General features: G+C 44.9%; 1 protein-coding gene across 1 annotated transcript in view; it reads right to left on the minus strand.

The window, feature by feature from the left end:
* Window positions 1-9,100, minus strand: part of LOC135543444 (unconventional myosin-X-like) — a 58,470-nt gene extending 49,370 nt beyond the window's left edge. The window contains exon 1 of the mRNA XM_064970703.1: window positions 8,853-9,100. Coding sequence (XP_064826775.1) covers window positions 8,853-8,873 — 21 coding nt within the window. The 5' untranslated portion in view covers window positions 8,874-9,100. The remainder of the gene's footprint in view (window positions 1-8,852) is intronic.
* Between the last annotated feature and the right edge of the window lie 3,795 nt (window positions 9,101-12,895).

Genomic DNA, 12,895 nt, shown 5'->3' on the forward strand with positions numbered 1-12,895 from the left:
ATAAAAAATCCTTCCTTAACCGGTCTCCTCCCCTTCATCTACACCGATTGAAGTGGATTTAACATGTGACATCAATAAGGGATCATAGCTTTCACCTGGTCAGTCTATGTCACGGAAAGAGCAGGTGTTCTTAATGTTTTATACAGTCAGTGTATAAGTAAGATCTGTCAGAAAGGCCAGTAGGGTTCCACTGGTACCAAACACCTGGCAGTGAACACACACACACACACACACACACACACACACACACACACACACACATTAGGGAGTCTATTGAGCTATTGTAGTAGATTAGTTATGATTAGTATAATGACTTCTATTTGCGTATTCAGTGCAGTTCAGGTTATTTAAAGCTGGAGATCCTTTCGGTCCCTTGTATCTCAGAACACATTAATGATTCATCTGAGACTGTTCTGAACCAGCTAAAACACACCATGGCAACTTAGACCCCATCACACACAGAGAGGCAGCAGCCTGGCAGATTAACCTGGGTGTGTATTGTGTACATGAGTGTATTCGTGCATGCGTGTGTGTGTGTGTGTGTGTGTGTGTGTGTGTGTGTGTGTGTGTGTGTGTGTGTGTGTGTGTGTGTGTGTGTGTGTGTGTGTGTGTGTGTGTGTGTGTGTGTGTGTGTGTGTGTATTCAAGCCTAATTTCGAGCAGTTGACTAATTATCACATTCTCTCTGATCTTGGATTAAACTACAGTCAAACCCCAGAAACGCCATGGCAACCAGGCTCCATGGCAACGCCATGGAGACAGAGCGCCATGGAAACAGCAGACTAAATAAGCAGCACAGGAAAGGAGGTGTAAAATAGCCTACTAAATGGGATAACAACAAAAAATGTTTCTTTTTTTATCCTTTATATAACTAGGCAAGTCAGCTCAGAACAAATTCTTATGTACAATGACGGTCTACCCCGGCCAAAACCTAACCCGGATGACGCTGGGCCTATTGTGTGCTGCCCTGTGAGACTCCCAATCACGGCCGATTGTGATACAGTCTGGAATCGAACCAGGGTCTGTAGTGACACCTCTAGCACTGAGATGCAGTGCCTTAGACCGCTGCGCCGCTCTGGAACCCCATACCTAACCCTTTAGATTTTAGCACCTTGAGGTTGCTGGGAGATCGTGTTTCTGTTGAGAAAACAACTGAGGACACTGGGAGTTGGTGTTCGTAGTGAGTGTGAAAGACAGCTGTAAAGATGGAGAGCTACTCCCATGCCTACAGACAGAGAAAGGGGGAAAGCGAAAGAGAGGGGAGAGAGAGAAAGAGAGCGAGAGAGGCCGGCCGGGGGCATGTACCAGGGATGAAGAGATCGGAGATTGTGGGGGAGGAAAAAGAGAGACAAGCGAGACGGGAGACAGAGCGACGGAGAGAGAGACAGAGCTGATGCCGCTCTAAGCAGAAGGAATGCGGTTGGTTCTGCTGAAAATAGGTCACACATCTCAAGCGACTGCTCTCTCTCTCTCTCCTCTCCAATGAATCAGCATACACTCTATGCATGACTATAACATACCCTTCCCGCTTTACACTACACACTAAACACTAAACTACACAACAGTCTTTCCACTAGTTTAATATCCAGGCAGGGTGCCCAGGCCCCTTACGCAACATCTAAATCCTCTGGCATGAAAATGACCAATTGCACCAATAGAAGCCCAACTCATCCTTAATAGGCAGGGGCCAACAGAGAGGCACCGCCTATACATCTGTAGGGGAAGCACTGCCACACATTACACATAAGTCAAAGAGAAAGAAAGAGAGTGAGAGACACACACACACACACAAGGACACAGACTTTCGCACCACTGATCAAAATATGAGGGGGGATTGTGCAGGCCACAGAAGGAGAATGTCACCTGACATTTCACGCTCGGGTTGCCAGCGTGGCGTCAGGTTTTCTGCCTGGGTTGCCATGTTTAGAGACTAAAGCTGGAATCCCGCCCTCGGTTGAGATCTGGACCCCATCGCCATCTCTCTCTCTGTCCAGAGAGAAAGGGGGAAGGAATAGAGGGAGAGATACTGGACAGGGGGATGACAGAGAGAGAGGAAGGAAGGAAGGAAGGAAGGAAGGAAGGAAGGAAGGAAGGAAGGAAGGAAGGAAGGAAGGAAGGAAGGAGGGGATGATAGAGAGAGAGAGAGAGAGAGAGAGAGAGAGAGAGAGGAACTGTATGAGGGAGGGACAGCTGCCTGCTCTGAGGGAGAGATGGAGGGATCATGAAGGAATGAAAATAAATGAAATGATGATGAAAAGGACCCCCAGAGGGTTGGTCTCTGCCGGCTAAATAAGTCCTGTGTGTGTGTGTGTGTGCGCGCGCGTGTGTGTGTGTCCTCTGTCTAATTCATCATGATGTAAAGAGTGGGGGTCTGGCAGCCATAACTCATTCAGAACAGACCTTTTAATAAGAGTGAATATATTAGTTCATATTATACACACACACACACACAGTGCAGGCATGGACACATGCACATACACACACACAATATGTGCCACTCTCGTGCTTACAGTGAATCAACATGCCACAGTATAGAGTTTACCCCAGCCACTGGGTTTGACAGACAGACAGACAGAGAGAGAGAGAGAGAGAGAGAGAGAGAGAGAGGGAGAGAGAGGGAGAGAGCGACAGAGAGAGAGAGAGAGAGAGAGAGAGAGAGAGAGAGAGAGTGGGGCTTAAGTTGCATCCCTGTCTCACCCCACAGCGCTGTGGAAAGAAATGCGCTGTGGAAAGAAATGTGTGTTTTTTGCAAATTTTAACCAAACAACAAGTGTGCGGTTAAAATTGGCAAAAACACACACATTTCTTTCCACAGCGCTGTGGGGTGAGACAGGGATGCAGCTTAAGCCCCACCCTCTTCAACATATATATCAACAAATTGGCGAGGGCACAAGAACAGTCTGCAGCACCCGGCCTCACCCTTCTAGAAGTCAAATGTCTACTGATTGTTTATGATCTGGTGCTTCTGTCCCCAACCAATGAGGGCCTACAGCAGCACCTAGATATTCTGCACAGATTCTGTCAGACTTGGACCCTGACAGCAAATCTCAGTAAGACAAAAATAATGGTGTTCCAAGAAAGGTCCAGTTGCCAGGACCATAAATACAAATTCCCTCTAGACAGCATTGCCCCTAGAGCACACAAAAACTATACATACCTCGACCTAAACATCAGCGCCACAGATAACTTCCACAAAGCTGTGAACAAGCTGAGAGACAAGGCAAGAAGGGCCTTCTATGCCATCAAAAGGAACATAAAATGTGACATACCAATTAGGATCTGGCTAAAAATACTTGAATCAGTCATAGAACCCATTGCCCATTATGGTTGTGAGGTCTGGGGTCTGCTCACCAACCAATAATTCACAAAATGGGAAAAACACCAAATTGAGACTCTGCATGCAGAATTCTGCAAAAAATATCCTCTGTGTACAACGTAAAACACCAAATAATGCATGCAGAGCAGAATTACGTTGATACCCGCTAATGATCAAAATCCAGAAAAGAGCCGTTAAATTCTACAATCACCTAAAAGGAAGTGATTCCCAAACCTTCCATAACAAAGCCATCACCTACAGAGAGATGAACCTGGAGAAGAGTCCCCTAAGCAAGCTGGTCCTGGGGCTCTGTTCACAAACACAAACAGACCCCACAGGACAGCAACACAACCAAATCATGAGAAAACTAAAAGATAATTACTTGACAGATAGAAAAGAATTAACAAAAAACAGTGCAAACTATTATGCTATTTGTCCCTAAACAGAGAGCACATAATGGCAGAATGCCTGACCACTGTAACTGACCAAAACTTAAGGAAGGCTTCGACTATGTACAGACTCAGTGAGCATAGCCTTGCTCTCAAGAGAAGACACACAGCCCACAAAATGAGGTGGAAACCGAGCTGCAATTCCTAACCTCCTGCCAAATGTATGACCATATTAAAGACCCATATTTCCCTCAGATTACACAGATCCACAAAGAATTTAATAACAAACCCAATTTTGATAAACTCCCATATCTATTGGGTGAAATACCACTGTGTGCCATCCCAGCGGCAAGATTTATGACCTTTTGCCACAAGAAAAGGGCAACCAGTGAAGAACAAACACCATTGTAAATACAACCCATATTTATGTTTATTTATTTTCCCTTTTGTACTTTAACTATTTGCACATAATATGACATTTGAAATGTCTTTATTCTTTTGGAACTTCTGTGAGTGTAATGTTTACTGTACATTTGTACGGTTAATTTCAGTTTTGTTCATTATCTACTTCACTTGCTTTAGCAATGTTAACATATGTTTCCCATGCCAATAAAGCCCCTTAAATTGACAATGAATTGAAAGAGAGAGAGAGAGAGAGAGAGAGAGAGAGAGAGAGAGAGAGAGAGAGAGAGAGGGTAAATGAGATGGGGAGCAAGAGAGAGAAAGAAGACTGGAATGAATGTCCAACACGTCACACAGTGTCATCTTTACAATGTGTATTTATGTGGTGGGGGACACTAGGACCCCTATCGGCCGGGCCTCCCCTTCCACTGTTGCCGAGGGATACGGAGGTGTGATGTGTTGAGTCACAGTGTAGAGAATTTACTACATCTGTAACAACATCCATGGAGACAGACAGACACATGCGCGCACACACACACACACTACCGGTCCAAAGTTTTACATTTAACATTTACATTTAAGTCATTTAGCAGACGCTCTTATCCAGAGCGACTTACAAATTGGTGAATTCACCTTCTGACATCATTTTAGAACCTCATTTTTTCGTTTTTTATTGAAATACACGCAGTTTAATCTCTTAATGTACTCTGAAACTAAAGCATAGAACAGATAGACAATTGGAAACAAAAAAGAAATCATGAAATAGTTATTTTGAACAAAATTGTATCTACATTTTTAACTTTTGATAAAAGTAGCCACCTTTTGCTGACATAACAGCCGAACACACATTCTTTCTACAACGGAAATCAAATATCGTTCAGAAAGTTCTTCCCAACACTGTTGCAGAAGTTCCCACAAATGTGTTGCACTTGTAGGTTGCTTTGCTTTCACCCTTCTGCCCAATTCATCACAAACCAGCTCGACGGAGTTGAAGTCTGGAGACTGTGCTGGCCATTCCATGATTTGAAGCCTACCGTCTTGTTCTTTTCCTCTAAGGTAGTTCTGACGTAGCCTGGAGGTATGTGCTGGGTCATTATCTTGCTGTAGGATGAACCCTATAGCCTGGAGGTATGTTCTGGGTCATTATCTTGCTGTAGGATGAACCCTATAACCTGGAGGCAAGGTCTGGGTCATTATCTTGCTGTAGGATGAACCCTATAGCCTGGAGGTATGTTCTGGGTCATTATCTTGCTGTAGGATGAACCCTATAGCCTGGAGGTATGTTCTGGGTCATTATCTTGCTGTAGGATGAACCCTATAGCCTGGAGGTATGTTCTGGGTCATTATCTTGCTGTAGGATGAACCCTATAGCCTGGAGGCAAGTTTGGGGTCATTATCTTGCTGTAGGATGAACCCTATAGCCTGGAGGTATGTTCTGGGTCATTATCTTGCTGTAGGATGAACCCTATAGCCTGGAGGTATGTTCTGGGTCATTATCTTGCTGTAGGATGAACCCTATAGCCTGGATATATGTTCTGGGTCATTATCTTGCTGTAGGATGAACCCTATAGCCTGGAGGTATGTTCTGGGTCATTATCTTGAGGTAGGATGAACCCTTGACCAACTTGGTGCACACCAGATGGAATTGCATGGCACTGCGAAATGCTGTGGTAGCCATTATGGTTCAGCGAGCCACTCACTCTGCGCAAGTCACCAACTCTGGATCCAGGAAAAGAGCCCCAGACCATCACGCTTCCTCCTCCATGTTTGACAGGTGGTGTCACACACTGAGGAACCGTCCTTTCGCCTACTCGACGGCGGACAAAAACCCTGCGTGATGAACCGAAGATTTCATTGGTCCATAAGACCGTCTTCCAGTTTTCAGTAGTCCACTGGCGGTGCTTCGTGGCCCAGGCAAGTCTCTTTTTCTTATTTTGCCATCTTAGCAATGGCTTTCATACCGCCACTCGACCTGTCAAACCTGCAGCTCGAAGTCTCCTCTTCACAGTTGAAACTGAGATTTGTTGACTTCGGCCAGTGTTAAGAGGTGCTTGAAGCTGCTGTCCTGTGAGCCGCCTATCACGCAAGCTGTTGACTCTCAGAAACTTGTCTTCTGATTCTGTTGTGGCTTAGGGTCTGCCAGACCTCCTCCTGTCAGAGTTTCCGAGTGCCTTTTGATGGTGTAGGAAACTATACTCACTGACACCTTGGTTTTCTGTGTAATTCCTCTAAAGGAAAGACCTACACTTAAGGGTTATAATGGTCTGTCGGTCTTCCTTTGTTAATTGCCTTTTCCTCACCATTATGATAGCAATATACTACTTCCTGCAGTACAATACAGTGAAAATAATGCTTAAGAGGGTGTAGTAACAGTCTGTCCCAACACTGCTTTTATACAGACAGAGGGTTTGTAAGTAATCAACCAAAGTTGGGACACCTGTGGGAATTGTTAGCGTGAACTTTCAAGGCTTAATTTAGGACCATCGCTGCAGAACAGCTGTAAAATGTTAACCCTTTACTTGTTCCCTGAAAAAATGATTATTTTTTTTACAACTCTGAAATGTACCTTGTTTTTCAGTTTTTGGTAACCCAAACTTTTTTTAGTGTTATTTTTTTTAAACGTCTGGCAGTTTACCTCTTACCTTTATACCATTTCAGGTTATTCACTGGACTTTCAATAAAATGTCAATAAAAACTGGGAAAATGGGGGTGTTCTAAAACTTTTGACTGGTAGTGTACAGGCACACAGAATGAATGAGTGAGAAGGGGCGGTTAAAGCTGTTAAAGCTATATCAGATCGAGATAAAGAAGGATGGAGGTAAGTAGCCTACAGTTAGAGGATAACACATTCATGCACAGACAAGACAAATGTGTGTGTGTGTGTGTGATGTGTTTGTGCTAGAAATGAAAACCACAACACCATGACGGAATGACTTAGAAAGAGGGAGGAGATAGAGGTGAGAAGAAAGGAGATGAGGAGGAGGTGGGAAGGTTGGCATCATTCATCCCAGAATTGGGGAAGAATGCAGCCTTTATATGTTAGAAACAAAGAACACACCAACCACGTGTAACAGTGTAGCTTCCTTCCCTCTCCTCACCCCTACCTGGGCTCAAACCAGAGACCCTCTGCACACATCGACAACGGACACCCAGGAAGCATCATTACCCATCGAGCCACAGAAGTCAGTGCCCTTGCAAACCAAGGGAAACAACTACTTCAAGGTCTCAGAGCAAGTGATGTCACCGATTGAAACGCTATTAGCGTGCACCACCGCTAACTAGCTAGCCATTTCACATCGGTTACACATGTCTAAACCTATTAGGCTTAGATTGTCACAACAACCTGTCAATATATTAACGTATAATAGATTATCCTGCAGAAAACACATGCAGTTTATGGAATAAGGTTTTCTACTGGGCCAAACTCAGTGGGCTAGCAAACTGGTGACCGGACGAGAGCTCTGTGAGGCCGCCGGCAAAGAGATGGAGCGAAAAGTCGTAAATTAGTTTATTGATCTGGGAGAATCGGTAACAACGCAATTTAAACACCAAGACATGAGGGATTCTCTCCCTCTGCAGTGACGGAATCCAGTGCTACGTAAAAGAGGGACGGGGGATGTTTCATCAATCATTTAATAGCAGATGTCAGAATAGACAGAGAGAGAGAGATTTCCACATTGTTACAAACACTGTACATGGTTTATAATATAACATTTGAAACGCCACTGAAACTTTTATGAGTGCAATGTTTACTGTAAATCTTTTTTTTAAATTGTTGATGTTGTGTTTTGTTTCTTCTCACTTGTGTTTATTTCACTTGCTTTGACAAGGTAAACGTATGTTTCCCATGCCTATAAAACCCATTTGAATTGACTTGAGACAGAGATTCGGACATGGAGTTAATAAACGGTAATAACAACCATAGCCATCGCAACTCGCTGTCTCACCTACAGTCAATTCGTATCCTTCCATTTCGCCTTCATCGTAGAGAAGCACCCACCCTCTCATCTTCCTCCTCTCTCCACCCCCCTCCTCAAATCCCGCAATAGCCACACCTCCCATCCTCCTTCTCCGAGACACAGCCCCACACAGCCACCCCAGAGAAGGTAGAACCCCCTCCCTGATCATACTCGTATAGACACTAATACCCCAGTAGGTTAGTAGCTTGACTAGTAACGATACCACGCTTTTCTTTTAACAGATTGGTCTTAATCCGAAATGCAGCATTATGGAAAGACTAGCCTATATTCTGGTCAGCCTGCATTAAGCCAATTATGCTACTCCTCTCCTCCTCTTAGAGAATGGACAGATGAGGATAGCAGTGCAGGCTACATTATGAGTGGTGTGGTGCCATTTTAGCACATCCTGACAGTAGACTTTTGTCTAATAAGATAGGTAGGCTAGTATTCACTTGTGATGATGACATTGGCCTACATTTAGAGAGAGAGAGCGAGCGAGAAAGCAAATGTTTTCGATATTGTGACACGTAACCTACACCTACTATATTTTCTCCCGTCGCCTACCCGAATAGTTTTATTATGCTTGTGTCTGTCGAGGGTCGGCCATATATGGATTCTTGTTGAACCACCATCATAGCCTACACCAAATAAAATGTCAAAACGATATTCACACAACGGGTCTTATGACAGGCTACCATGTAATTTCATATTTCTATCCCTAGGCCAAACAGTACCGGGGAAATATAATGTTAAACGGGAGAAAAGCGATTCTCTCATCCCAGCTTACCTCTGCGAAAAACGCCTCCATTCTGCTCTATGTTGCTGCCCGGCGCTCGTGAAGTCAATCGGTGGGCAGACGCGTGCCGGTGTTAACGGGGAGCTAAATTACAGCGGGCATCGGGCGAGCTCCGGGCGGGTGGTGGTCCTGTTCGGTGGTGATTTCCATTCATTTGTAAACGTCCCGATTTAAATCCGGACGGCTACAATCCCTGATGTGTGTTCCCACCCAACGTGAACACAGAGAGAGTAAGAGAGTAAGAGAGAGTAAGAGAGAGAGAGAGAGGGGGGAGAGAGAGAGAGAGAGAGAGAGAGGGGGGGGACACACACACACACCTCTTCTCCGTGTGTACCGTTATAAAAAAAAGTCAGATAAATCCTGAACAGGGAATCCAACGGTTCCCTCTTCAGTCCTGGCCCTGAACTGACGGACTCCACCGAGACGCAACCGAGTGTAAGTTTGTGTGAAAAAGAATAATGGTAAGGATAATGATTATGAGAGACAGAGTGAGGTAGCAACGTTATCATCGCTTGCACATATTTATCCAAACTCTTTGACGCCACCACAACAGATGACATGTAATCCTCGTCTCAGGAATTCTGTTTGTTTCTGAAGAGGAGGAAAATAACAGGATGTAAACAGAGCTGGGAGTCACACACGCACGCGCGCGCACACACACACAGTTAATCATTGGGCCAGTAACCGAAAAGTTGCTGGATCGAATCCCCGAGCTGACAAGGTAAAAATCTGTCGCTCTGCCACCTGAGCAAGGCAGTTAACCCACTGTTTCCTGGGCATCGAAGACGTGGATGTTGATTATGGCAGCCCCCCGCAACTCTCTGATTCAGAGGGGTTGGGTTAAATGTGGAAGACACATTTCAGTTGAAGGCATTCAGTTGTACAACTGACTAGGTATCCCCCTTTCCCTTTCATTATGTGAACTTTCCCAAAAAGCCACCATTTGTGGACTACCTGGGACAGAAACCGCCCTCAGGGCCAGAAGAGATAGTATGCCCTCTCCCTTCCATCTCTCTCTATCTGTCTCTCTCAGTCTCTCTGCATGTGTATGCCCTTTAGGCATGTCACATGTTGTCTGTGGGAAATCCCATCCCTCACAATGTCAAAGCCAATCAGTTTTAGGGGAAATGGCTGGAAATATATTTTTTGTCAACCTCTCTCTTTCTCTCTCTACTACGTTCTTTCACTTTTCTGTCTTGATACACATTTATAACCGTCTGAAATAAGAGACAAACAGAGAGAGGACACCGACAGGCTATTAATCTGAGAGAGTGAGCACAGAGACAGAGAGAGATAGAGCGAGCGAGAGATAGAGGGAAAACTATCCAACTCTGGTTCTGGAAAGTTACCCGGTGTGCAGGGTTTCATTCCAGCCCTGCAGTAACACACCTGGTTCAGCTAATTATGGCCCAGACAGAGAGAAAACCTTGATTAGTTTAATATTTGAATCAGGTGTGTTTGTGATGCGCAAGAACAAAAGCTTATTTATTGTGAGTCGCTCTGGATAAGAGCATCTGCAAAATGACTCAAATGTCTGTGACTGGTGCGAATTAGCCAGTGGGGAGAGAAGCTTGTATCAGATCAGTTATAAGAAACAGCATCTTCAGATTTGAACCTTACATGGTCACTTATTTTCAAGAAGTGGAAACCTTCCATTGACAGTTGAGAAGAAGCAAGAGACAGGCCTATGACGCAGCCAGGGTTCATGAAGGTTCTGTCACCACCGGCATGTTCAATCTGAGATGTTTTGACCAATCAGAGATCTCACCACTGCACTCTGCTCTGACATGTCAGGCCCTCCACGATTCTGTGGAAAAGATGAGGAGATATTGGGCTCAGCATTACGGGGTCGCCAGTATTACAACATTGAGGCATAAGATAACTGACCAAAAGCAGATATAAGGCGACTGGTTCGCCACAACACATCAAATCAAATGAAACTGAATATCTCGTACAACGCTGTGTACTACTCCCTTCACAGAACAGCGCAAACGGTCTCTAACCAGAATAGAAAGAGGAGTGGGAGGCCCCGGTGCACAACTGATCAAGAGGACAAGGACATTAACGTGTCTAGTTTGAGAAACAGATGCTTCACAAGTCTTCAACTTGCAGCTTCATTAAATAGTACCCGCAAAACACCGGTCTCAACGTCAACAGTGAAGAGGTGACTCCGGGATGCTGGCCTTGTAGGCAGAGTTGCAAAGAAAAAGCCCTATCTCAGAATGGCCAATAAAAAGAAAAGATTCAGATGGGCAAAAGAACACTGACACTGGATAGAGGAACTCTTCCTAGACGGCCAGCATCCCGGAGTCGCCTCTTCACTGCTGAAGTTGAGACTGGTGTTTTGCAAGAACTATTTAATGAAGCTGCCAGTTGAGGACTTGTGAGGCGTCTGTTTCTAAAACTAGACGCTCTAATGTACTTGTCCTCTGTGTGTGTGTTGTGTGTGTGTGTGTGTGTGTGTGTGTGTGTGTGTGTGTGTGTGTGTGTGTGTGTGTGTGTGTGTGTGTGTGTGTGTGTGTGAACAGTAAATTGATCTGCCCCCCACACACAACACTGACCTCCATCCTGCCTCTGCCCACCATTCATTATTTCATTACCCCCTGACTCAAACATAGAGGACAGAAAATGTATCTCACTAACCCATCCCCCCTACTATCACAAACACATTACTCAAAACCCACTGACAAAAAGCTACTTGAATGCTGTATAGTGGACACATTTGTGTGTATACTGTTATGCCTGTTTTAGTGTGTGCATGTACAGTATGCATCTGCACGAGTATGTGTGTCAGTCTCCTCTGACTGGTTCTTTAAGGTCTGCTCTGGTCTTTCAGGGAGGCAGAGGGGGAGGGAAGGGTGGAGAGGGGTGAGGGTATTTAGGGAAATACAGTAGGAGAAGGGGGGTGCGATCTAATTAAGAATCCCATGAGAGATTACTTCATCCTGGATACCCCTTATCACCACAGGGGACTCCCCCCCACAACACACACACACACCAATGACAGCATGTCTTCTTACTAAATTATCTGGCGTGGCGACCTCCTGGCGCCCTACAGACAGTGAGATAATTTAATCAGCTATATCCCCTTCAGCCGCGCATGCACACGTGCGCACGCACACACACACACGCACGCACACACACACACACTGACACAGCTTAGTTAAGCAAGTCAGCCCATTCATACATCTGTAAACAACAATGACAGTGAAACTGTAAAGAAGCGGTCAGAGTAGAGCAGCAATCTGCTGAGATGGACTTGATCAGGCAAGTTGATTTCACCTGTTGACACTCTCATGCAATCACACACCTGCCACTAATTATCAGGACTGGCCTGATAGGCTTTAAACACAAACTAGACGTCTGAACGAGCCTGTCAAGCCATTTCTCAGTTTCTTTCCAGTTGTGCTTGTCCAAGTTAAAAGAGTCATTTTTGTTTTGCTTTTTCTATTTTCTTTATTTGAGATGTATTGGTTTAATAGGTTTATCCTTATCACCTTTTATGTCGTGTAAAAATGTACGTTTATTTACCGGAGTGCTGTCCTATTTCTGTTCTTTGGATTATTTCCGAGGATTCAGCACCTAATTTAAGTTTCTATAAGGTGGATTGAAGCATGTTGTTTATCTTTTCATGTCATGTAACCTGCTTATGACATCTCATTTAGTTACAGAACCACACACACACCAACCTTTACCATGTCCAACTACCAGTCCTAAATAAACATGTGAACTTTGGCAGTCTCTGCCGTCTGTTTGCTCTCCGACTGGACAAGAGTGCCCCTGGTGACATCTATCCCACTCCAATTTGCATACCGCCCCAACAGACCCACAGATGACGCAATCACAATTACACTCCACACTGCCCTCTCCCACCTGGACAAAAGGAACACCTACGTGAGAATGCTGTTCACTGACTACAGCTCAGCCATAAACACCATAGTGTCCTCAAAGCTCATCACTAAACTAAGGACCCTGGGACGAAACACCTCCCTCTGCAACTGGATCCTGGACTTCTTGATGGGATCCTTGTCTTC

The sequence above is a fragment of the Oncorhynchus masou genome, chromosome 7 (genome assembly GCF_036934945.1).
Source record: "Oncorhynchus masou masou isolate Uvic2021 chromosome 7, UVic_Omas_1.1, whole genome shotgun sequence".
Taxonomy (NCBI): domain Eukaryota; kingdom Metazoa; phylum Chordata; class Actinopteri; order Salmoniformes; family Salmonidae; genus Oncorhynchus; species Oncorhynchus masou.